We start from the raw sequence: 25,953 nt of genomic DNA, 5'->3' as shown, positions 1-25,953 counted from the left end.
AGATGATGGAGGGGATCTGAGGAAGATAGCTCGAGTGTATCGTATCTACTCCAACGTAGCAGTGGAAGAAACTCGTTAGGTTATGTTAGTAATGTGAAGATCCATCTCTTACTTTTGATACATGTGATATTATTATCAACTTCACTACACAGACACACCAAACCGAAGACAAGTTTCATGAAACCATTAACACGAAAGCATCAGGACATGCCGTTAAGTCTCCTGATAACAGAAACAACACCTTGAATCCCCAACTTACCATCTCCATTCGCCACCATCCCAGAGAACAACTGCTTACTCAAAGCAGTCCCAGGCATCGCCGCCACGTCACCTCCCTCCTCCTCATCCACCGCCATCCCCAAATCTTTCACAATATACTCCGCAAACCCCGTCGCCCTATAATCCCTCTCGGCCATCATCTCCCCGAATAGCCTCATAACCGCCGACCCCGCCGCACCGTCCTTCACCGCGTCAAGCCATCTCTTCGCATCCAAACCAGCCTTCTCCGCGAACACCATCCCTTCCGCGAGCCCCACCAAGTTGCTCCCAGCGCAGATCTGGTTCCCGATCTTACAGATCTGCCCACTCCCCGCTCCTCCCATATACTTAACCGTCCCCATATTCTTCATCACAGGACACAACAACTCAACAATCTCCGAATCTCCCCCCGCGAATATCGCTAACGTCCCCTCCCGAGCTCCCGCGTCGCCACCAGACACCGGCGCGTCAACCGCCCAGCAGTCTCTCCGCCTCGCTTCCGCGTGAACTTCACGCGCAAGCGCTGGCTTGCTGCTAGTCATGTCGACGGTTACTCCTCCCGGTTTGAGGCCGGAGAGTACGCCGTCGGGACCGAGGAGGAGCGATCGGACGTCGTTGGCGTTTCCGACTATGGTGAAAACGACGTCGCTCATCTCGGCTAGCTCTCTCGGGGTGGTGGCGGTGCGAGCTCCTTTGGATTGGAGATCAGTTGACTTCTTGAGGTCGCGAGCGTAGACGGTGACGGAGTAGCCTGCGGCGAGGATGTGAGAGACCATGGCTGATCCCATGATTCCGATGCCGATCCATCCGATTCGAGTCGTCGAGGGAGTGATGAGCTTCGGGTGTGGAGTTTCCATTTGAGAATAATTGAAGAATCTCTGAGAGACGACGATGCGAGGATAATTAAAATTTTTTTTTTTTTTTTGTGTGTGTTCATTACAACAATAATAATTTATTAAATAAATTATTTTTTTGTTTTTCCGGATTTTAACTATTTATTACATAATTTAACTATTAATCTTGTGCTCATTTACAGAGATAGACACTGTCTTGTCTTAAGACTACTGATAGGGACTGTCTGTCTACTCTTCAGACACGTTAATGTTCACTTCCCTTGAAATCATGCAAATGATAGGTCACGAGAACTGAACTTCGTCCCCCTTCACATGCTTACCCTGTGATGCAACAACCTTTACGCTAAACACTATAACCCACACAAAACTCAAAGTCCATGTGTTTCACCATCTTGTTTCTCTCTTTTCTCAGCTTCGATCCATCAACATGGACTCGTCTTCTCCTTTCATCAACGTCTCCCAAACCTTTATGAGCTTCCCACACGTAGCATCAGCCTTTGTCGTCATAGCCGTCTTTAGTTACTATTTCTTCAGACCAAAATGTATATACCTCATTGACTTCTCATGTTACCAGCCTCCAGACTTCTTGCGAGCTACAGTCTCCAATTTCATCGAGCATCTTACCATATCTGGGGTGTTTGATCAAGAAAGCCTTGATCTCCAGCAAAAGATTCTAGAGCGGTCAGGAATTGGAGATGGCGCGAGTGTTCCCGTGACGGTTCATGAGATTCCACCGAACTCTTCTCTCTCAGCAGCTAGAGAAGAAACTCATGACATCCTCTTCACTGTTGTTGAAGACCTTTTTTTGAAGCACAAGATAGATCCCAAGAGTATTGACATCCTTGTCTCTAACTGTAGTCTCTTTTGTCCTTCTCCGTCTATAACTTCGATTATTATAAACCGGTTCGGCATGAGGAGTGACATCAAGAGCTTCAGCTTGAGTGGAATGGGGTGCAGCGCGGGGCTTCTTTCGATAAACCTAGTAAAGGATCTTATGAAGATTCATGGTGACTCTTTGGCGTTGGTGTTGAGCATGGAAGCTGTTAGTCCAAATGGTTATAGAGGCAAGTGCAAGTCAATGCTCATTGCTAACACCATCTTCAGAATGGGTGGGGCAGCGATTCTTCTCTCCAATAGGGAGCAAGACAAGCCTAATGCGAAGTATAAACTCCAGCATCTTATTAGAACTCATGTCGGATCAGACAATGAATCATATGAGAGTGTAATGCAGCAGATTGATGAAGAAGGAAATGTGGGAGTAGCTTTGTCTAAGCAGCTTGTGAAGGTAGCATCAAAGGCCTTGAAGATCAACGTGGTGGAGTTAGGTCCTCAAGTGTTACCTTACTCAGAGCAGCTCAAATACATAGTCTCATTCATCAAAAGAAAATGGGGTATGCAGAAGGAGGTATACACACCTAACTTCAAGAAAGCTTTTGAGCATTTCTGTATACATGCTGGAGGAAGAGCTATAATTGACGGTGTGGAGAAGCATCTAAAGCTGGATAAAGAAGATGTAGAAGCGTCAAGGTCAACATTGCATAGGTATGGGAACACATCTTCGTCTTCGCTGTGGTATGAGTTGCAATACCTGGAGGCGAAAGGTAGAATGAAAAAGGGAGATAGAGTATGGCAGATTGGGTTTGGAAGTGGCTTTAAGGCTAACACTGCTGTCTGGAAATGCATCTCCGAGATTGATTCAAAAGACCGGAATGCATGGTCTGATCGAATACACTTGTATCCAGTCTCTGGAGATGGTTCAAGTGCCTTGGAAACGTAGCTCCTTTCTTGACATTGATTCAGTACTGCTCCATAGAATAGTTTATCCAATCCTTCACATTTACTCTAGCTTGCTGAAGGAGTGTTTCTACAGCTGTTCTTAACATGATTCACTCAAGTTTATCCAAAAGTCTTGAGCATCTTCATGCATTATAGGAAAAAAACTTTCCACATTCTTAGATTCTTGAGCAGTTTCTTTTGGATCACTCCTCTCAGAAGTTTATTGTTATTGCATTCTGAAATAGGATTTAGTCTTACCAGTTAACAAGATTTAGTATGCACATGAAATCATTTTATTCCGTATAACTGTAACTGAAGAACACACAAAAGTCAGGCAATGCCTGAAATAGTGAAATTTAAGAAGCCTGAGAACCTTGAAAAAAATTCCAGTGGTTTAATTTTAGTAGGTTTAGACATTCGAATATATGTTTGGATTCGGTTCGGATATTTCGGATTTTTAGGTAATTCAGTTTAAGAATTTACTACCTATGCAAGTGTCTTGGATAGAACTGAATATACACATAATCTTTAAAAATACATAAAAGATTGATACATTTTTAAGTTTTTTCATCTATACTATTAAAAGGGAATCACTCCTAAAAAATCTACTTAAACAAGGTTGTTGGACCATTTTATTAGACTTAACTATTTATTTGGTCTTAACTTATATTTCTCTAACTATATAAATACTTTACATAATTTAAATGAATTCATTTATTATTTTCTCATAATCTATTATATAATTGCTCTAACAATAAATCCATATGAATATATGATAGATTATTCAAATGTAATCATTACCACATATAATTCTATTAATAGTATAAATTTTTAATGGTTTAGTTATGTTTAATAGGTATATAATTTGAATTTTAAAATCTTAAGTACTCATTTGGTCCTTACTTTGATTTCTATTTTTTCTATGCTCGATTATTTATGAAATTTAGCTTAATTTTGAGGCTTTTTTCCCAGTTTGGTACGGTTCAGTGCACTCGGGTAAATGTACTCAAACCTATATATTATCTCTTATATAAGAAGAATTTATTTAATTTCAAAAATAAACTCGCGCTTTCTAAGCGCGGATCAAAATCTAGTACGTTCTTATATTTGTATCCAAACGAACACAAATATCTAAAAATGAAATTGAACTTCAAATAAACAAAACATAAAATATATAATTAACAAAAGACAACATGTTTGGGATTAGGAAATAATTATGTTTATAGCAACAATTTCAGATATGTTCGGATTAACTTTCGATATTACATATATCGAGTATTATATATGATCGGGTTTGGAATTCTGCCCAACCCTTTACTTTATGTCTTTCGTTAGGATTTTATTCAATTTCAAACTAGCTCCACAAGATCTTTTTTGAATATTTATTAATAACTAATATTGTTTGATTAACGATTATTAACTTTTGATATTTTGATAGGATATCAGAGTCGGAATCAGAGTCTATTTATGCTTATGACAAAAAAAACCTTTGATAGGAAAAAGAACATCATATGTTCATGTGTATGGGAAAGAAAGTAGATGCCATAACTCATGAACGTGCATATGTGTGCACATTCTAATCCTTTCACATTACTATATTCTGAAATAAAACACAACATTAAATGACAAAATGATCGAATGGCTCTTTTGATTTTAACTGATGATCAGTACATGTTCGTCGTCTTCAAACTCATCACCCATCAATCTTTCTCTTGCCTTCCTCACCTGCAATGCCCACATGATTCATATGAATATTAAATAGACATCACTTTTACGTAACTCTCGTACATTGACTAATCATGGTTGTGCTTTCACAATCATTAAATGTATGAAAGCAACATATCAAAAGACGTATCACTTGCCGTGATTCACTAACCTGTTGTTTCCAGTTGGTGAAAGTGATAATAAGACTGAGAAGAACAGCTTGTACACTAGACCAAACTGTAATACCAATCCAGAGTCCACTTCCTCTCATTTTAAACCTAAATCCTAATACAACAGCAGTTGGTATTCCAAAGAGATAGTATGCAGCTAGGTTTACATATGCACCAATACCTTGCCTCCCTGATCCTGTAGCCACACCTGTTTCATTTAACTAAGTTAGTCTCTAAATTAGTTAATAACATTATAGGAACAGATTCTAACCTGAAAGAACTGCGTGAAGGGCATCGAATATGACTGATAAAGAAACCAGAGGAGCCATTGTTCTTACATAATCCACAACTTCAGTTTCAGAGCTGTATAGGTAGCCATATTCGTTTCTAGCAGCAAATACTATTGCACTCACCATTAGTGATTCTACTCCTGCCATAACCATCACTGTGTAAACCGCAATTCTAGTTCTTTTCGGGTTCCCGGCTCTTAGTTCGTTTGCAACTCTTGTACTGCAAGCAACCAAAAAAAAACATAGAAACAAATGTGATCAGATGGTTTTTAGATATCTCTCATTTTCACTGCAGCCATAGGACCTGCTATGTAACTGAGCCTCCTCATCTCCGTGAAAAACCCATCTCTCTTGTTGACTTGTTCTTCTTCTCCTACGGTGAGCAGACCCTTCTCCGCCGTGTCCATTTTCCTGACTTCTCTGCTGTTTCTCCGGAGACTTCGAGATTTGTTGTGAATATCAATAAAGTCTCCCTACTTTGTATAGTATAGTAGTTATTTATATTTGTGGAAGTTGGCGGAGTGTCGTGTTATGACTCTATACCTCTTCAAAATACAGCAGCGTCTCACATAGTGATGCAGCGAAGTTATGTCGACAAGCAACGAAGTTAACGTCTTCAGTTTAGGATTTCCTTAATATTATTTATTTATGGTTATAATAATCATATGGGTTTTAGGTATTTTAGCTTAAACGTGTTTAACTTAGGGTTTTGGTGTTTTAGTTATAATCGAGGGTGTGGAGAAGCGTCAAGGTCAACATTGTATCGGTATGGGAACACATCTTCGTATTCACTGCGGTATGAGTTGCAACACTTGGAAGCCAAAGGTTGAATGAAAAAGAGAGAGAGAGTATGGCAGTGGGGGTGGAAGTGGCTTTAAGGCTAACACTGCTGTCTGGAAATGCATTTCTGAGATTGATTCAAAAGACCGGAATACATGGTCTGATCGAACACACTTGTATCCGGTCTGTGGAGATGGTTCAAATGCTTTGAAAAAATAGCTCCTTTCTTGACATATATAGATAGATTCACTGCTCCGTAGAATTGTTTATCCAATCCTTCACATTCACTATAGTTTGCTGAAGGAGGATTTCTACAGCTGCTCTTAGCATTCACTCAAGTTTATCCAAAAGTCTTGAGTATCTTCATGCATTGTAGGAAAGTTTCCGCATTCTTAGATTCTTGAGCAGTTTCTTTTGAATCACTCCTCTCAGAAGTTTATTGTTATTGCATTCTGAAATAGGAGTTAGTCTTACCAGTTAACAAGATTTAGTATGCACCTTTTTTTCAATTAGTATGCACATGCAACCACTTTATTCTCTACTAGAGCTTGACCAGCACATCTGCCGCTATTGGTTTTTACTTTTTATAAATTGTTTAGTGAAATTTATTTAAATATATAGGTTATTTAGATATTTGTAGGTTTCTAAAAACTTACCCGGACTCGGTAGAATCCAACTCAAAACCTGTCCAAAAATTTATAATATTCGAATATAGTTTAATTTTAACATTCAAAAACTCGATACACGTAAAAACCGATCTATATCCAAACGTATACCTGAAAGCTCATGTCTAACTGATTATGTAAACAAATAAAAAAATTTGTTAACTGGTTTAAATTTTTTTTTACTAATGGAGCAATTATGACACGTGAAATTATTTTGGTTAATACGCATAATAAATGACATTGAATTATTAAAGTAAATGCAATTAATGAAGTAATTTAGAAGAGTTAAAAAAAATATAAAAACTGTAATAAAACACTTAACTTAAATGAAAATAATAAATTAAATGGTTAGAAACCCACTTTAAAAAAGGCAAGAAGTTTTTTGTACTTCAGTGTTAATAGAATAGATAGTTATTACTGAAGAACACACAAAATTCAGGCAATGCCTGAAATACTGAAATTTAAGAAGACCGAGAACCTTGAAAAATAGTGGTTTAATTTTAGTAGGTTTAAGCATTCGAATATTTTTTGGATTTGATTTGGTTCGGATATTTCAGATTTTTTGATAATTTGGTCTAAGAATCAACTATGTATGCAAGTACTTTTCATATTTTAGGTAGGGTTCGGTTTGGTAAGCTTTGAATCCAAGAATTTGAATATAACTGAATATACAGATACATAATCTTTTAAAATACCTAAAATATTGTCATCTCTTTAAGTGTTTTCATCCGATCTTATATTTATTTCCAAACAAACACAAATATCTAAAAATGAAATTGAAATTCAAATAAACAAAATATAAAACATATTAACAAATGACATAATATTTTGGGTTTAGGAGAGAATTATGTTAACAATTTCGGATATGCTCGGATTAACTTTCGATATTATATATATGGAGTAAATATTATATGATCAGGTTTGGATATACCGTTTGTGCTAACTCAATATCCATTTAGGTATTTTTTATAAATTTGATCAGGTTTGTGTTCAGATTTTTTGGATTGGATTCGGTTGGGAGTGATGCCCAACCCTTTAAAGTGTCTCTAGTTAGGATTTTATTCCATTTCAAATTAACTAGACAAGGCCTTTGTTTTGGACATTTTCTTAATAACTAATATTGTTTGATTAAAGATTATTAACCTTTAATTTGATAGGAAAATAACTTCATGTTCATGTGTATGGGAAAGAAAGTAGATGCCATAACTCATGTGCACGTACATGTGTGTGCACATTCTAATCCTTCCCATTACTGTTTTACTGTATTCTGAAATATGAAAAAAACAACATTAAATGACAAAATAATGATCCAATAACTCTTTTGATTTTAACTGATGATCTCTACATGTTCGTCGTCTTCAAACTTATCACCCATCAATCTTTCTCTTGCCTTCCTCACCTGCAATGCCCACATGATTCACATGAATATTAAATAGACATCACTTTCACTTAACTCTCTTACATGGACTAATCATACAATCATTAAATGTATGAAACCAACATATCAAATTAAAAGACGTACGTATCACTTTCAGTAATTTACTAACCTGTTGTTTCCAGTTGGTGAGGCTGACGATAAGACCAAGCAAAACAGCTTGTACACAAGACCCGACCGTGATACCAATCCAGAGTCCTCTTCCTCTCATTTTAAACGTAAATCCTAATACAACAGCAGTTGGTATTCCAAAAAGATAATATGCAGCTAGGTTAACATATGCTCCAATGTCTTGCCTCCCTGATCCTCTAGCCACACCTGTTTTTATTCATTAAGTTAGTCTCTTAATTATTCAATGACTTCAACAGTACTATAGGAACAGATTCTAACCTGAAAGAACTGCGTGAAGAGCATCGAATATGACTGATAAAGAAACCAGAGGAGCCATTGTTCTTACATAATCCACAACTTCGGTTTCAGAGCTGAATAGGTAACCAAATACGTTTCTTGCAGCAAAGACTATCGCACTCACCATCAGTGCTTCCACTCCTGTGATAACCATCACTGTGTAAACCGCCATTCGAGCTTTTTTTGGGTTTCCAGCTCCCAATTCGTTTGCAACTCTTGTACTGCATACAACACCAATAAAATATAAAGACAGCTGTGATCAGATGGTTTTTAGATATCTCCTTTTCTTATTAAATAAAAAAAAAAAAGAGAGAAAGAACCTTGCTGCTGCGCCTAGACTCTCCGGTATTTGGTACAAGGAGGAGATTGTTGATAGACTGTTAAAACAAGGAAGCATGCAAGTAAGTTTATATGATGATATTTCATTCCAAAATACAAGCAAAGCCGGTCATGGGCTTAGAGAAGTGAAACATTGGTCTTTGCTCTCCAAAATTTTTAAATCAGTATAAATGAACATATGCTCCTAAATTGATAAGAAAATAGATTTATCAAAATTCTTACTAAATTGTTTTTGGTCCCTAAAATGGTAGGACCGGTTTAAAAGATAAGGAACATACCACACTGAGAGAACAGAGGTTTCTAGCTTTGGATTTGGTAGAATTCCAGAGAGCATGACAAGAAATTCGAATGACCACCACTCAAGGCTAATTCAACACCATAACACACAATAATATGATCATTACAGTGTGACCAAAACCAAATAAGAAACAAAGAGGTTGTTCATACCAAATCATAGATGCAGATGGGACTCCAAATCGAAAAAACTCTTTCATTCCTTTAAACACACTCATGGAGATCTTCCCACGAGTCTTGCTACAGGTAGAAGAAAACGTCATATACAATCCAAGCACAGTTGCGTTAAGCCAGTAAGAAACACTGATCGCAATAGCTGCACCTAAGCTTCCAAGCCCAAACTTGAAAACCAAGCTCCAGCAAAGAACAACATGGCAACACAGAGCAGACATTGAGCTCATAATCAAAGGCAAAACCAAACTCTGCGCTTGGAAAAACCGAACAAGTGGTTGTAATGTCGCGTAAGCAAAGAGTGATGGTATGAGCCTAGTGGCAAACTTTCCTGCTTCTTGAGAAACAAGAGGATCTTGTCCGATGAAAGAGAGTATCTCACCCATGTAACTCCAGAGAACAGACAAAGGGATAGAAACAATGAACAGAGAGAAGATCCCTGTGTAAGTATGTTCGCCAAGCTTCTCGAACTGCTTAGCTCCATTAGCTTGACCACATAAAGTCTCCAACGCACTAGCCAATCCAAACTGTAAACAATTTTTTTTTAAAAAATTTACATAAACATAGATCTTTTCTTTTTATTAAAATTCTTACTAAATATTTTTATTAAATGTTTTACTAAATTATATATAGCTCCAAAATCTTAGTTGGCATAGTTTTTCGCAATGTTCTAAAAATAGGTTAGGCGTTTAATAGAGGATTATTGTTTAGGTGGTCGATTTTTTGGGGGTCGCCGCGATTTTTAGAACTGGTTTTTCAAGAGAAGAGAGGATAGAGAAAGAGATCATACGACGAGGCTAAAGCCGGTGACACTGCAGAAAGAAACGGCTATGGCAGTGCTGGAGAGGTAAAGCTCACCGAGATGACCAACCATCATGATCGATATGACTTGGAGAAAGTACATGGAAGAGTTTACTGCAATCATGGGACCTGCTATGTAACTGAGCCTCCTCATCTCCCGGAGAAACCGATCTCTCGTGCTGACTTCTTCTTCTCCTCCGCCGCTCAGAGCGAGCAGACCCTTCTCCGCCGTGTCCATTTTTCCTGAGTTCTCTGCTGTTTCTCCGGAGACTTCGAGATTTGTGATGAATATTAATAAAAGTCTCCCTACTTTGTATAGTAGTAGTAGTAGGAGTTATTTATATTTGTGGAAGTTAGCGGAGTGTCGTGTTATGATTCTATACCTCTTCAAGATGCAGCAGCGTCTCACTTTGTCACCAATGCATGTGTTCTCTGTCATTCATCTAATTGGGGCATTATACTGATGCCTAATTAAGAAAACGCATCTGAGATCAACCGTTGGTGAAAAGTTTCTGTATTGAAATTACCAAACTTAAATACATTGTAATTTGTTAAAAGAGAACAAAATTTATAGTTCTCTGATTGGTTAAAAGAGTTTCAATGTTTATTATAACATTTCCAATTCATGTCTATATTTACATGTAATATTATTTAGAGGTAAATTTATTCCAATCCATTTTTTTGAAATAGTTTTTTCTCTTTCTTTATTTTAGAAAAATAACATTTAATTATATTTAGAATATATAAGAATGCTATTTTAAAGTGAATTAGAATAAATTTTACCTTACAATTATTCTATTTTATACTATAAAATAGCAAAATATATTAGAAATGGTTAAAATTTAGTTTCAATGTTGATTATATTGGCAATACGGATGCTTGTGTCTTCCTCTTCAAGGCACTCACTAAAAAACAAAAACTCTTCATGCTTTTATATCATGTCAAGTTGGGAACCACCCATTTTCAAATTTATAATCAACGATACAAGCGAAAATTTGTATGCCTTTTTTAAACCCACTCAATGTGTTTCCTCACTCTTTTCTTGTTTTCTTCAGAGATGTTTGCTTCCAATCTCCATAATTTTTAAGTATTTCCTTTTGGAATTTAGCGGTCAGCCGTATTGTGATTCTTCTACTCCTCTAAAAAGGAAAAGGAAAAAACGTTTCCTTCGGCCGCCTAAAGTTTTCATAGGCTTCTACTAGCAAATTAGGAATTAAACATGTATAGCTGAACACATACAAGGATCAAAAGATGCAAAAAACATATAAATTAGTTTAGTGAAGCCATTAGTACAATGTTTGTATTTTATGGTGGCGACAAATTAGTAGGCAATTTGATTCCTTTTTTTTTGCGATTTGATTCTTTTCTTGTTTTTAAGTTTTTCCATGTACAAAAATATGAATAACTACACACAAGTACATTTATAGAAACAATAATTGTGTAGTGTTCGAATAGCTTTACATATTTACAAATTATATTTTCAAACTAGTGGTTTAGTTATTTTTCCGGGTTCAGTTATGTTAATTTCTTTTTAGTAATTGCAATTGAACTCTAATCAGTGAAAAACCTCTATTCAAAGTAGTCATGAGGGTCAAGATATCGTTTGGATTCGGTCCAGTCATTCATATTTTCGAATATTCAGTTTAGAAATTTAATATCCATTCAGATTTTCCTTTTTTCTGTGGATCAGAGGGTTCGGTAAGTTTTGGATTCAGAAACCTTTGGGTGTAACCAAAATCTTATATCTTTGTATTAATTATTCAAAAATACATATAATATTAAAATGTTTTTGGGGTTTTCATCTAAACTTATATTTAGACCAAACTAACATAAATATCAAAAAATAAATTGAGGTTCAAATAACTAAAACACTTAATCTGTCAACAAAACACACACAGAAAATATTTAGATCTAAGAAAAAAATATGTTATAAACATTTTATATAATTTTGGATATTTTCTGGATTGAATTCGATGGGTCCGAAACTCTGAATATATGCCCAACCTTCATTATTTTGGTTTCGTTCGGTTAATATTCAGTTCAATTAAGTTCGTTTTGTTATTATAAACTGAATTCTAACGAATAACTAACCCGAAATTGATTGGATTAGGAATGTTGGTTTGGTTCACTTAAAACATCTCCAATCTATCTCCAGGTGAGTTTCCTCTTATAACGAATAAGTCCCGATTCAAAAAACCCCAACTTTCCTAATCTTTATTTCAGGGTTTCAATCTCGTCGTCGATGTAACAAACACATACACAGAGAGACCACAACATGCAAGAGCAGAAGCAACATGAGGAGATTCAGCACAGACAGATTCATTTACAAAGTCCATTACAACAGACCTTCATTGCTAATTCAACACGACCAACTAAATGACAAAACAAATCCCCAATTAAGCGACTCGAGCAACGGCGGATGCGCCGGCCACCATCTTCACCTCTTGGCTCTCCGCCGGGAAACTGAAATTGGTCGGCGCGTGAGGTCCAATAAGCTGAACAGCCGCGTTATCATAAGCAAGAGCAGCTTCCTCCGCCGTGTCGAAAGTCCCAAGCCAGAGACGATCGCGGCGTCCCTTGAGAGCTCGGCCGCATCTGATCTCCGCCGCCCATTTCCCCCACGGCCTCTGCCTCACTCCGCGGAACTTCTTCTTCCCCCCCTCCGCCGTCGCCTTGAGAAACTCCGCCGGGATCCTGATTTTGAACCGCGTCTTGCAGGCGTCGCGGTTGTCGTCGGAGTCGGGAGGGTCGATTACGATCTCCTTGACGAGGCGTTTCCCGCGGCGGCGGCGGACCTGGGCTGTTGTTGTTGTTTCTCGGCAGGGCTCCTCCGTGTCTTCGTCGCTGGAAGAATCGGTGGCTTCTGCGTCGGTGACTGAGATTCTGACGATGCGCTTCATCTAGGGATGGTGAATTTTGAAAATTAGGGTTTCGGCTCAGGGGGGGTAATAAAGGAGGGAGAGAGGCTCCCCTGTTGCTTTGGGCATTTTCTGATGCTTTGAGAATATGTTTTTATTCTTTTAGAGTCTCCTTTTCCTGATGCCTCTCCATTTGTTTTTTTTTATTATTTTTGTCCTAAAATCGATAAGCTTTTGAGGTCAGGCCCATACGGTCCATTAAAATTGCAAGAAAATAAGTGTGTTTTATTTTGTTTTTCGACAAATTGCAAATCATTATTTCGATTTTTTTTAGTTATTATGTTTTGATAATAGAGAAATTGAAAACATGATAGAAACACAATTCTTAAAATTTTATTTTCTAATTAGTTAATAAATACTAGTTAGATAATATAGTTTATTTTCTAATGTTGTTTTTAAGGTAATTGAACAGTCACAGGAATCATCTATAACTAAGAAAATTGGGAACAACCTCTAACTTTAATCACACCAAAGAGAAACTGTATAAACATGAACAATGCTCTTGCCTTTCCGTTGCAAATTTTTACATACCTTAATTTCAGTGTGACTGACTCTACACTAATCTAAATGATGTGAGTGTTAATATATATAACTAATGTCTTTGAATTTATCCTCACACATGTCTTCAATGGACTTACTCGTTACTCTGCTCCTTCTAGCCTCTCCCGTGGCTCTGGCCAAGTCTTCTCCCTCCCTTCCTGCCATCTTTACCTTTGGCGACTCCATTTTCGACGCAGGAAACAATCATTTCAACAAAAACTGCACTGCTCAAGCTGATTTTCCTCCTTATGGCTCTTCCTTCTTCCACCAACCTACCGGGAGGTTCACCAATGGAAGAACCGTAGCTGACTTCATATGTAATAATAATGCCTCCCAACTCTTTAATTACTTGCTTTTTCCTCAAGACACCTTACTTTTCTCTATTTTCTTGATTCCTTGCAGCGCAATTTATAGGTCTTCCATTACAGAAATCATTCTTGGAACTGCAGATCCAAATCTTGAACAGAACTTTAAAACGATTCCCTTCTAATGGCATTAACTTCGCCAGTGCCGGTAGTGGATTCTTGCTTGATACCAACAAAGACATGGTAACTATATAACTATAACATCTCTCTCTCTCTCTTAATGTTTTGTTTCTTATGAATCATCCGTTTACATGTATAAATCCAGAGAGTGACACCGATCCAAACGCAACTTCAGCAATTCCAAACACTTGTAGAGCAGAACAAAATAGAAAAATCTGTAATCCAAGAATCTCTCTTCTTATTAGAGTCTGGTTCCAACGACATCTTTAACTACTTTCTTCCATTCCAAACCACTACACTCTCTCCAGACGACTATGTAGACTCAATGTTAACCCAAGTTAACAAAACCATTGATCAAATCTACAAACTAGGAGCTCGTCGCATCGCCATCTTCTCTTTAGGTCCAGTAGGATGTGTCCCTGCAAGAGCCTTGCTTCCTAATGCCCCAACCAATAAATGCTTTGGCAAGATGAATGTTATGGCCAAGAAGTATAACAGAAGACTTGAAGATATAGTGAACATAATCCCCACTAACTACCCTGGAGCCATTGCTGTGTTTGGAGCTGTGTTTGGAGCTTTACCTCTAATATAGTGAAGATATAGTGGCACTAAGTACCCTGGAGCCATTGCTGTGTTTGGAGCTGTGTATGGTATCACTCACAGATTCCAAACCTACCCTGCTCGTTACGGTAATTCATGTCTTTGATGCTTCATCAAGTGTGTATATCAGTAAACTGAATATTGGTTTTGGTGAAAGGGTTTTCGGATGTGTTGAATGCGTGTTGTGGGGGAGGGACACTGGGAGGGTTGAAACAGTGTGGAAGAGAAGGATACAAGATTTGTAATAACCCCAACGAGTTTATGTTTTGGGATTTTTATCATCCGACAGAACGTACTTACCATCTCATGTCAAAAGCTTTGTGGAATGGAAACGAGAACAAGATCAGACCGTTCAATCTCATGGCTCTTGCCACCAACTTCACATTTTAAAAGCAAGAAAGTGAAACTTTGCTCCTCTTCTTCTAATGTTACATAAAAGCTACACAGTGATGTTATTGTTTTCGTCCGTATCTTCTATGAAATACAATAATATGATTTTACAAATAAAACATAATATTAAACTAGAGCTTAACCCGCGCCGATGCGCGGATACTTTTTATAGTTATCTGTTAAATTTAATATATATATTTTTAAATTATTTCTATTGTGTTGGTATTTTTTTAAAAAAAAATTCATGGATTGCGTTTTAAATAGACTATGATTTTTTTTCTACACGGTGTTGATAACTTATGTCATCTTCGGATATGATATATATCTTACCTATTATTTGGAAAAAATATGGTTGGTGTGGGGCGTATATTTTTCACTTATATATGTGTCTAGCTTTGATTTTTTGTATGATATGATCGTGAAACTATTCTTTATATATGTAAGATAAATTTTTCATGTGTTTTTTTGTACTCGTGTGTATTATATTACATATTAGTGAACTTATAAACTGAAAATGTCTAAGCCTATAAAGAAAATGAAGATAGCTTGAGTTTTATGATACCATTGTCATCTTGTTGAACTTAACTTAGATGTATATTATACTTTCCGCAAATATTTTATTCCATCATCGACAGATATTTGATAAGTGAAAGGAGATTGATGATGAAAACATCAAAAGAAAACGTGCCAAATTAAATGATTTAACTGAGAAACATCATTTTTATTGCAATAAACCAAATTAAATTCTTTTACTGCATATATCAATCACATAATTCACATTGCACAATGGTTTTACCAAATTCCATTTAATTAAACTAATTGATACAGTTGAGTTAGCTACATAAAAACACGCTTTGAAAACTAATAAGAAACAATCTCTCACCTTTTCTGCGTTGTGTCAAGGAGATTTATCAAAGATTATACTATATTTTTTTTACGAAGGTTTGCGTAAAAGTAATATTCCTCCTTAGGTTTATCAGAGATTACTCTTAGATACTTTAAAAACAAAAAAAAGACAACTCTTCGATGTGTTGGTGTTTCTGTTCTTCTCTCAAGAGCTTCCTTGACAGCTATTGCAAACTGATCTCACATGCTTGTTGTGATGCAAGTCCAGTAGCTCCTTGAATCTCTTGTGGTCAAGCTGTTTTCTTAAACATGAGATACCTGCAAACTCAACATAGTAAGCTAAGAAACACACATATATATATGTGTTTTTTCTGGCACTACTTCGTCAGTTGTCATGAAAAATGAATGGATTCAGAATATTACATCTGATGTATATATCACGAGCTGCAATGTATATCTATGTACTTATGTCGAATCCCAATGCTGTTAGAACCAAAGCCACCTCCTCTAACGTTAGAGGACACATCCCTTGCACCCTCCTCTCCTCTGAGACTTCTCCTTCTTTTTCCAGCAGAGATATCAGTACCTAAAGAATACAGAATAGACCAATGAGTTAACAACAACAACAACATAACAAAGCACGTGTAAAAGACTTTCAAACTCCTTCCTCAAGTGGATCATATCAGCCCACATTTGCTTTGCTTTCTCAATGTCCAATTTCCTCACCTTTAAGAACCTCATTATCATGTCCTAGTCATCATGTTTAGAAGGTAGTAGCAACTCGTCCATGACCAGGCTTGTCTAAACTCATCAACTACTTGAAAATCCTCGACATCATGAACATCTTCAACGGAGACCGAGCTGACTCAGCCTTCTATTTTCTTCTCATTTTCTTCTTGAGAGAGTGCTTGAATTTGGTAGAGGCATTGATGGTTTTCTTCTTCAAAGAACCCATTTATGTTCTCCTCTCATTTTCTTAATTCTCAGAGTTATACTTTCTTTCTTCTCATCACATCTCTACAGTCCATCAAAACCTGAAAAGTATTTCTTTTAATTTATAACTTCTTCTGAAATTAAGGAACAAAACCCTAAGTACCCAGAAATGAAATTGCAGAGATTTTCACTTTTCATGATTTGAATTTGTAGAGATTATGGGTTTTGTTGTGCCCAGAAGAAATATTGCAGAGATTTTCAATTTCAATTACAGTGAAACCCAAAAAACAAATTAAGAAATTTAAAGGTAGAGGATTTCTTTCAACTAAATGATTGAAGAAGTAGAAAATCTTGCTCGAATCAAAAAGAATGGCTGATCCACGATCAAACTGATATAGCCGAAACTAATTTTGGTTTTTTATTTCTTGTAAATCCAACGAAGATATAAATTAAATTAGTAAGATAAGAAGACAAAACATCCTTAATGGAGCGTGTTTTATTAGATAGTTATTAAGCTTGTTTTATATATTAGTTACAACATTTTTAATAGGTCTGAAATTAAAACATGGCATGGTAAGTTTCAAATAGGACTCTGTTTTAATAGATTAGATGGCGGATGTTTTAGGCAATTGGGTAAAAGGATAAAGTATCCAGTTTGTTTTGTAAAATAGAGAAAGTTAGGGACCACTTTTGCAATTTCATCTGAACTTGTTTAAAACCAACCAACCAAACAAACAGTAAGCAATTCAAGAATCAAACTCTTACATACTGACCAAGAATAAGTCAAAGGGTTTACAGAAGCAAAGATCCATCTTAAACCAAAACCAAACCATAAACCCTAATTTGTTTCCATGAAATTACCCTTTTACCCAAACCTATCCTTAACGGTTACACCGGATTTTCCGGCGACGATCAAGGTCGTCGCGATCCCCAGGAACATCCCGTGCTCCACCACTCCGGGCAACCTCAATATCTTCTCGCTCGCCGCCTCCAAATCTCCCATATCCCTCTCCAAGTACAGATCCACCACGTAATTCCCGTTGTCCGTCACAGCCGCCGCCTCTCCGCCGCTCATCACCCTAAGCTTCGCCTTGCACCCCGCTTCTCTGAAAAGCTCCTCCAGCTTCCCCCTCGTGAAGTTGCAGCAGAACGGCACGACCTCCACGGGAACGGCGAGCCCGCTTCCGCCGATATGCTTCACGAGCTTGGACTCGTCGACGATCACCACGAACTTCTTCGACGCTCCCTCCACCATCTTCTCCCTCAGCAGCGACCCGCCGCGTCCTTTGACGAGATTGAGGGCGGGGTCGACTTCGTCGGCGCCGTCGATGGATAGATCCACGACGGGGTGAGAGTCTAGATCGGATAACGGTATCCCGAGAGAAACCGCCTGCTCGTGCGTCGTGGTGGAAGTGGGGATTCCGATTATGTCGCGGAGCTTGCCTTGGCGGAGAAGCTCGCTGATGCGAGCCACGGCGTGTTTGGCGGTGGAGCCGGTGCCGAGGCCGACGACCATTCCGGATTTGACGTACTCGACGGCTTTGTAGGCGGCGAGTTTCTTGAGATCGTCTTGGGTGAGGTTTGAGGGAAGCGGCGAGTCGTCGACGACGGAGGATGTGACGAGAGGATTGGAGGCAGAACCCATTGTGTTTAAGTTCAAGAGATGCGGACTTGCTTTGTGATTCGAATGCACAAAATGTTATGATCTAAACTATTAAAACTGAAGTACAAATAAATTTTAACCCTAAGTTTTTCTCAATAATTACCATTCAATGCCACTGACCTTATAAATAGCAATTTCTATAAAAATTATTATGAAATTGTCTAATATTTAACTATCTAATAAATTTAGAAGATATCCAATCATTCATTTATTTAAAAAATCAAAATCAAAAAATCAATTTTACAATCCATAAAAAACTATAAAATAGATTAAATGATAAGATTAATTTATTGGTTTATTAAAAATTAAACTAATCAAAATCATTTAAAATTTTCAGAATAATAAAACTAACTCAGTTATATTTAACTAATTATCATCTTATAATTTAATTAGTACAATAATATATGTATTTAATTTTTAAATATTTATAAAAATTAAAAACAAATACCCGTGCGGAAGCACGGGTCAAGATCTAGTGGTGTTTTAAAGAAAGAGACTTTACAAAGACAGAACTTTAGAAGAATCGTATTCGCCTTCTTTGACGGTCGTATTTAAAAGGGTAAACCTAAAGTTTATATGTAATCAGATTGATACGGAGATCTCTCAAGAAATATATATTAAAGTATGGATTTTTTTTTTTGAACTTAAAAGTATGGATTTTATCTTATTCACATTATACACAGTATCTAAAAGCTTAACTCTCTTATTATTAGCATGATTTTTGTGTCACCAATCAGAGGCCATGGGTATCATGCCATTTGGATACCATTGAATGGTGAAGTAAAGAGGCATTATTTTTGGATCTTTGCAATAATTTACTTTCATATAATCCATCTTCATTCTATTTACTCTAGATATGGTGTTGAACTTTTTTACACATTTCCTTATTTTTTTCTTACATTTTAAGTGATACATTTATGTTTTAAAATTAGTTAATAATGAATAAAATAATTTAAAATATATATAAACGTTGTGGAAAATATAAAGTGACTGATATAGTTTTTTTTGGTAAAATTGATATAGTTAGTACAATTATTAATAAATCATAGATAAATACTTATTATATTTTGTATGTGTGAAGTAGCCAAAATATCCATTCCAAAGAATCAAATTCCGAGACATAACACGTTTATGAGTAAGTTCCTCGCATATTCCAATCCCACTATCTTTCAAAGCAACCTCTCTCCACCATTGGATATGATGACGGTGGCCCGTCTCTTTTTACATTTTAATTAAGAAAGGTCACTCTTCCGTGAATACATATCTAATCTCAAGCATGTGAATACGGATGATGCTTTCTATTTTAGATGATTAAAACCAGGAAATAAGGTATCATGTAACTTGTAACTGCACGGTTCATGCCATTGTTGGTAGGAATGCATACATATACAATATCAAAACATATAGCTTTTCAAATGGGTCACATATTTACCAAAGTTAATGTATTGACTGATCCATCACATTGTTTACATTTTGCAAGAAAGATTTTACTGACGGCCGGTTTAAAGTTAAGTCCGGACCGAACAAATCGTACCACTACCGCGCTACTTCAAAGTTAAAACACCGAACATAAGGGTTTACACACGTGGGAATAAAATATCTGTCACAAACCAAAACAGTTCCACGTGGGATGCCTACGCAAACTTACTGACACGTGTTTGTATATAATTGGTTTAACGGATTACAACATGGTTCGGATCCGAAATTCCGATAGATCCCGGATCGATTTCTTCTGCCCTAAAGAAAGACCTACGTCGTTGGTTTGAAGCTTCGGTTCGAATGTCGTCTTCTTGATGGATTCGCCTTGATCATCCTCCCAAGTACTCCTAAATCACTCTAGAGAAGAACCGAGTACCGCCCGGAAGACAGATCAATGGTATGTTCTTGTCCTGGGTTCCTCTGCTAAGGATGCTTCCTTCTATAAGTTCTGATCTGTATTTTTCACTGTAAGTGCTGTTTCGATTTTGTTTATCACATATGGGCGTTTGGTCTAGTGGTATGATTCTCGCTTTGGGTGCGAGAGGTCCCGAGTTCGATTCTCGGAACGCCCCTCTATTATTTTTTTCTGTTTTGATTACCAAAGAAAGTTGATTTTGTTAATGGAAAAGCATTTATGTTGAGGTGATATACATATGAATTCAAACCGGCTTCTATTGACAAGAAAAGGTCAGAAACTCTACACAAGAAGAAGGAGAACAGAGTTTCAGTTAAGTTTCAAAATAACCAACTTGGTAATAAACCTGAATATGTTGAGAACGTAAGCAAGGAGGTCAACTCCGTGTAACTAAACAACAATTCAAACAAACTTATACCAACAATATTTCCAAACAAAAGACCTTGTGTCTCTGTGATTGCTTTGAAAATCCAAAAGGGTAAGTTTTTACTTACTAAGATCGAACGAGCAAGTTATAAATGATATGATCTAGTTACTATTTCTGGAAGCTAGGACATATTAATAAGATCTGAATCCAAAATCTACTTTGTGTTTTAAAGCTGCCCATTTTTATTTTTTTCCTCGCACTAACCGGCGTGTGATAATCACGCAGGCATATATCAAGGAGCGTGTAACACACGCGCTATAGAAGGATCGAGTGGTGGAATAAAGAGTTTGCAATTACTGTTAACACAAGCGAGTTAAAAAAAAGGTACACAACCGACTGAGATCGGAGATCGAAACCTGTACCTGAGAGAATCCTTGTCTTCTTCCTTCTCTTCTTACCCTAACCTTTATTCTCACTCTCTCTCTTCCACTCTCCCTAACCTCCATCTTGTCTTATTCATTGCTTCTTCTCTCCGCCACCTAGAGATCTCACCAGAGTCCGATCCCAATCAAGATCTCAACCTCCACCTCTCTCAAACCTTCTAACTCTGATCCCTAAAAAAAAGACTCCATAGATGCAACGATGGGAGCTGAGAAGAAATGGCTGTTCACACTCTTCTCCGTAGCCTTCCTCTCCGTCTTCCTCCTCTTGCTCTACTCTTTCTCCGCTTTCACCTCTAACCCTTTCCCTTCCCCTATCCGCCACGGTCCTCACTACCCGCCATCTTTCGCTTATTACATAACCGGCGGTCGTGGTGACGGTGACCGGATCTTCCGGTTGCTCCTCGCGGTTTATCACCCTAGGAACCGGTACCTTCTCCATCTGGGAGCTGAAGCTACTGACGCCGAGAGGGTAGCGCTTCTCTCCGACTTGAAATCTGTGCCTGCTGTGAGTGCCTTTGGGAACGTTGATGTGTTGGGGAAGGTTCATCGTCTCTCCGAGAATGGCGCGTCTAAGGTTGCTGATACTCTTCACGCCGTGTCGATCTTGCTGAAGCTTGGTCGTTCTTGGAACTGGTTTATTGAGCTGAGTGCCTTGGATTATCCCCTGATGACTCAAGACGGTAATGAATCATTTCCACTCTAGATCTTTGTTTGGACATCTCTTTGTGAGCTTGTTATGTTTGGTCTTATTAATCCACTCACTTCTTCTATTTGTCTTCATATGATTCAAAGTAACGTTTTATTCCACTCATGATTTCTCTTTCAGACCTGTCTCATGTGTTTGCCTCGGTGAATAGAAGCGTCAACTTCATTGATCATACTAGTGATCTTGCTTGGAAAGAGTAAGTATATATATATACTAACAATGTTTGTTACATTCAGTGTGGATAATGAATAATGGTATGTTTCGGTAGATCTCAGAGAATCAAGCCTATTGTTGTGGATCCAGCACTTTACTTGGCCAGAAGAACACAGCTCTTCACTGCCACCGAGAAACGACCAACACCAGATGCTTTCAAAGTCTTTACAGGTTAAAATATTCAGCACCTAATAATACTTTCTGTGGTTACATAGTCCCTAACATGTAATGTCACGCAGGCTCGCCGTGGATCGTACTGAGCAGATCTTTCCTTGAATACAGCATCTTCGGTTGGGACAATCTACCAAGAATCCTCCTCATGTATTTCAACAACGTCATCCTCTCCGAAGAATGCTACTTCCACACGGTCATCTGCAACGCCCCCGAGTTCATTAACACGACGGTCAACGCTGACTTACGCTACATGATATGGGACAGCCCTCCGAAGATGGAGCCACACTTCCTCACCACACCGGATTTCGATCAGATGGCTTCAAGCGGAGCGGCTTTCGCCCGGCAGTTCAAGAAGGACGATCCGGTCCTCGACAAGGTCGATAGAGAGATCTTGAAACGGGGACGGTACAGGGTGACCCCTGGAGCTTGGTGCGCGAGCCATAGTAGCTGGTGGACTGATCCTTGCTCGGAGTGGGATGATGTCAACGTGGTGAAAGCTGGTCCTCAGGCTAAGAAGCTGGAAGAGACGATAACGAATTTTCTTGATGATTTGAATTCACAGACAAATCAATGCAAGTGAAGAAGAATGGTGGGATTGTCTGAAATCATTACACACGGGACACGACACAGGATTACATTTGTTTTATGTCTGAAAGGTTAATTCTTTGGAAAATAGTGGGGCTGTATTTATACGAGGAGAAGAGAAAGGAGAGATTTCTTCTCTTTTTCCCATGATTTTGCAATTCCTTTTGTTAAGGCATGTGTCGTTTTCCACCTTTGTTCTTTGTTGTATCTCTCAGTTAACGGAATGCGACCTGTGGCATTAAACGAAAATCGAACCCAAAAACGAAACTAAATTGATGGTCAAATCTTTGTATGGTCCATGTTAAAAACTGAAACCAGAACCAAAACAAAAATAAAGTGGGTTTTTGAATTGGATAATTCTCTCATATAACCCTTTTAACATGAAAGAAAATAGATTTACGAAAATAACTTTTTTTTTATTTTGAAATTTGTAACATTTATTTTTTATTTTTTTAAATTTGAAACCATATCCTCAAAATCTTAACTCTAAACTCTAAGTATAGATTAGTTAATCCTAGAATAAAAATACATTTTTACTCTTTAATAAAACTTATATTGGTCATTTTTGAGAACTATTTTTGTGATAAAAGATTAAAAATAGCTATCTTAAGATATTTCTCTTTTGTGAATTTCTAAATATGATTTTTATACGAAAGATATTTATTAGTAAATAAAAATAAATTATATAATTATTTCTAATTTTAATGTTAAATTATCTAACTTTTATATGAATTTTTTTATTTGCCAGCAATATAAACAAACTACGTTAGGACTTTGTAAATTTTTATGTGAATTATCTAACATTTAATTTGAAAAACTCGAACTATCTAACTTTTTAGCTGAATCATCCAAAACCATCTAAAAAATCTGAATCAAAACTTAATGAACTTATTTTTAAAAAATTACATATTTTTAATCTTGTTATCTGAATCAAACCAAAAATCAGATAACCGAATTTCATAAATACTACTGTTTATATTTCTTTAAACCCAAAAATTGAAATTGAGAAAATTGAACCGAAACTGAGAACCGGGCATTTAAAAAGGTAATCGAAAATGAAATGTAAGTTTCTACTCCAATGATATTCGCTTGCATCATCCGCTTAGCCGGGAGACAGTTCTCTCGTCGTGTCTACTGTAGAATATTATCTGTCGGAGAACAGAGCTTGAATCTCGAATGGACTCACAAAGCTTCAAACTTGATTCTCCACAAATCATTACACAGTCCTTCCGTCGAAACCCAAGTCGGAGTTTCGCAAGACGCCGATAGAATCTGCAAGATCCTCTCCAAATCTACCGACTCAACCGTCGAAACCCTCCTCAACAAAGCTTCCATCGAACTCTCCCCGTCGCTAGTCGAAGAAGTACTGAAGAAGCTGAGCAACGCCGGCGTCCTAGCCTTCTCCGTCTTCAAATACGCCGAGAATCAAAAGGGTTTCAAGCACACCACCGCGACCTACAACGCGCTGATCGAGTCCTTAGGCAAGATCAAGCAGTTCAAGCTCGCGTGGAGTTTGGTAGACGACATGAAACACAAGAAGCTTCTGAGCAAAGACACGTTCGCGCTGATCTCGAGACGCTACGCTCGTGCCAGGAAGGTTAAAGAAGCGATCACCGCGTTTCAGAGGATGGAAGAGTATGGGTTTACGATGGAGGTTTGTGATTTTAACCGTATGCTTGATACTTTAAGCAAATCAAGAAACGTTGGTGATGCACAGAAGGTGTTCGACAAAATGAAGAAGAAAAGGTTTGAGCCTGATGTGAAGTCTTACACTATTTTACTCGAAGGGTGGGGTCAGGAGATGAATCTTTTGAGGGTTAATGAGGTTTACGGAGAGATGAAGGATGAAGGTTTTGAGCCTGATGTTGTTACTTATGGGATCATTATCAACGCGCATTGTAAGGCTAAAAAGCATGACGAGGCTATTAGGTTCTTTAATGAGATGGAGATGAGGAGTTGCAAGCCGAGTCCTCATATTTTCTGTAGTCTGATCAATGGGCTTGGTTCCGAGAGGAGGCTGAATCAAGCTCTTGAGTTTTTCGAGAGGTCGAAGAGTTCGGGGTTCCCCCTTGAAGCTCCTACTTACAACGCGTTAGTAGGAGCTTATTGCTGGTCGCAGAGAGTGGAAGACGCGTTTAAGGTGGTGGAAGAGATGAGAACGAAAGGGATAGGGCCAAATGCTAGGACTTATGATATAATCCTGCATCATCTGATCCGGATGCAGCGGACGAAAGAAGCGTATGAGGTTTATCAGAAGATGAGTTGTGAGCCGACGGTGAGTACTTATGAGATTATGGTGAGGATGTTCTGTAATAAAGAGAGATTGGACATGGCGATCAAGATTTGGGATGAGATGAAAGGAAAAGGTGTGCTTCCGGGAATGCACATGTTCTCTAGTTTGATTACAGCTTTGTGTAATGAGAACAAGTTAGATGAGGCTTGTGAGTATTTCAGTGAGATGTTGGATGTGGGTATTAAGGCACCGGGGCATATGTTTAGCCGGCTTAAACAAGCGCTTCTCGATGAAGGCCGGAAAGATAAAGTCGCGGAGTTGGCTGTGAAGATGGATAGGCTGAGAAAAACTCAACTCCTTGGCTGAGACGGGTTTTCACGGCTAGGTCTTTCTTCTTGCTTATATCTTCTACTACATTTTGTTTCATCTTTTTGGACTATTGGATTTTTATGACATATGATCTATCCATATTTTCTAAATATAAATAGTATACAAAACAATCTAAATTGAAATGACGTAGGGTCCGATTGGATTAGGCTTTAGAAGCTTTCACTTTTTTTCTGCAGTCTTCAATGTTTATTTTTTATCAATCACATTTTTAAAATTTGAAAGTAAGTCTTCCTAAAATTACTCGAAGTCCACTTTTTCGTTGTTTTCACTTGTTAGGTTAGTTTTTTTAAAGCCAATACTTTGTGACGTTAGACTATTTTTACGATTCCTTTTTAGTTTTTACGTTATAAAGCCTTAAAAGTTTTAGAAGTCACTTTTTTTGTTAAAATCCCAGCCATGACAGTCCAAATCAATTGGATCCCTAACAAGGTAACGAAAAGTTAGACTATGTACCTAACAATCCAATAACTTATATACATAGTATAACTTTTCTTTACTTTGTTAAGAAAAAAAAAACTAAATTGCAGATATTGGACAATGAAAATAATATATGATGATGAAGCCTTTTAAGATGGTCAGTGATGAAAGAGTTTTGTAAGCAAGATGTTAGATTTGTTATGCTATAAAT

General features: G+C 37.5%; 8 protein-coding genes and 1 non-coding gene across 10 annotated transcripts; 5 read left to right on the top strand and 4 right to left on the bottom strand.

Annotated features, from left to right (window-relative positions):
• Positions 1 to 89: 89 nt before the first annotated feature.
• LOC103852707 (probable 3-hydroxyisobutyrate dehydrogenase-like 2, mitochondrial) lies at positions 90 to 1,353 on the bottom strand. The gene has a single exon (XM_009129605.3). It carries the CDS (start codon positions 1,113 to 1,115, stop codon positions 201 to 203), a length of 915 nt encoding a protein of 304 aa, XP_009127853.1. The 5' UTR covers positions 1,116 to 1,353; the 3' UTR covers positions 90 to 200.
• Positions 1,354 to 1,496: 143 nt separating this feature from the next.
• LOC103852706 (3-ketoacyl-CoA synthase 7) lies at positions 1,497 to 3,270 on the top strand. Its single transcript, XM_009129604.3, has one exon. The coding sequence runs from the start codon at positions 1,540 to 1,542 to the stop codon at positions 2,887 to 2,889; it is 1,350 nt and encodes a 449-aa protein (XP_009127852.1). The 5' UTR covers positions 1,497 to 1,539; the 3' UTR covers positions 2,890 to 3,270.
• A 346-nt stretch (positions 3,271 to 3,616) lies between these two features.
• Positions 3,617 to 11,867, bottom strand: LOC103852705 (protein DETOXIFICATION 14). Of its 2 annotated transcripts, none has more exons than XM_009129603.3 (7): positions 9,935 to 11,867; positions 9,127 to 9,671; positions 8,958 to 9,044; positions 8,661 to 8,717; positions 8,323 to 8,561; positions 8,045 to 8,250; positions 3,617 to 4,613 (listed from the first exon to the last, which is right to left on the bottom strand). In XM_009129603.3, the coding sequence occupies exons 1-7, from the start codon at positions 10,181 to 10,183 to the stop codon at positions 4,542 to 4,544; spliced, it is 1,455 nt and encodes a 484-aa protein (XP_009127851.1). In that variant the 5' UTR covers positions 10,184 to 11,867; the 3' UTR covers positions 3,617 to 4,541. The 2 variants fall into 2 exon arrangements, with proteins under 2 accessions (XP_009127851.1, XP_009127850.1); XM_009129602.3 differs by lacking the exon at positions 3,617 to 4,613 and adding an exon at positions 7,607 to 7,896 and having other exon boundaries at positions 9,935 to 11,227.
• Positions 11,868 to 12,132: 265 nt separating this feature from the next.
• LOC103852704 (ethylene-responsive transcription factor ERF070) lies at positions 12,133 to 13,089 on the bottom strand. The gene has a single exon (XM_009129600.3). The coding sequence runs from the start codon at positions 12,843 to 12,845 to the stop codon at positions 12,342 to 12,344; it is 504 nt and encodes a 167-aa protein (XP_009127848.1). The 5' UTR covers positions 12,846 to 13,089; the 3' UTR covers positions 12,133 to 12,341.
• A 136-nt stretch (positions 13,090 to 13,225) lies between these two features.
• Positions 13,226 to 15,877, top strand: LOC103852703 (GDSL esterase/lipase 6). The gene is made up of 5 exons (XM_033286034.1): positions 13,226 to 13,720; positions 13,806 to 13,951; positions 14,034 to 14,422; positions 14,501 to 14,577; positions 14,646 to 15,877. Exons 1-5 carry the CDS (start codon positions 13,459 to 13,461, stop codon positions 14,876 to 14,878), a joined length of 1,107 nt encoding a protein of 368 aa, XP_033141925.1. The 5' UTR covers positions 13,226 to 13,458; the 3' UTR covers positions 14,879 to 15,877.
• Positions 15,878 to 17,325: 1,448 nt separating this feature from the next.
• LOC103852702 (probable ribose-5-phosphate isomerase 1) lies at positions 17,326 to 19,009 on the bottom strand. Its single transcript, XM_009129597.3, has 2 exons — positions 18,798 to 19,009; positions 17,326 to 18,363 (listed from the first exon to the last, which is right to left on the bottom strand). The coding sequence occupies exon 2, from the start codon at positions 18,300 to 18,302 to the stop codon at positions 17,523 to 17,525; it is 780 nt and encodes a 259-aa protein (XP_009127845.1). The 5' UTR covers positions 18,303 to 18,363; positions 18,798 to 19,009; the 3' UTR covers positions 17,326 to 17,522.
• A 330-nt stretch (positions 19,010 to 19,339) lies between these two features.
• On the top strand, positions 19,340 to 22,899 carry LOC103852701 (beta-glucuronosyltransferase GlcAT14A). Its single transcript, XM_009129596.3, has 5 exons — positions 19,340 to 20,196; positions 20,867 to 21,704; positions 21,851 to 21,926; positions 21,999 to 22,114; positions 22,183 to 22,899. Exons 2-5 carry the CDS (start codon positions 21,224 to 21,226, stop codon positions 22,695 to 22,697), a joined length of 1,188 nt encoding a protein of 395 aa, XP_009127844.1. The 5' UTR covers positions 19,340 to 20,196; positions 20,867 to 21,223; the 3' UTR covers positions 22,698 to 22,899.
• TRNAP-UGG lies at positions 20,300 to 20,371 on the top strand. Its single transcript has one exon. It is a non-coding gene; the product is annotated as a tRNA-Pro (tRNA).
• An 850-nt stretch (positions 22,900 to 23,749) lies between the features above and the next one.
• On the top strand, positions 23,750 to 25,447 carry LOC103852699 (pentatricopeptide repeat-containing protein At1g71060, mitochondrial). The gene has a single exon (XM_009129595.3). The coding sequence runs from the start codon at positions 23,781 to 23,783 to the stop codon at positions 25,299 to 25,301; it is 1,521 nt and encodes a 506-aa protein (XP_009127843.1). The 5' UTR covers positions 23,750 to 23,780; the 3' UTR covers positions 25,302 to 25,447.
• Positions 25,448 to 25,953: the final 506 nt, after the last annotated feature.

The sequence above is a fragment of the Brassica rapa genome, chromosome A02 (assembly GCF_000309985.2).
Source record: "Brassica rapa cultivar Chiifu-401-42 chromosome A02, CAAS_Brap_v3.01, whole genome shotgun sequence".
NCBI classification, from domain to species: domain Eukaryota; kingdom Viridiplantae; phylum Streptophyta; class Magnoliopsida; order Brassicales; family Brassicaceae; genus Brassica; species Brassica rapa.
This window is presented reverse-complemented; position numbering and strand designations above follow the sequence as displayed.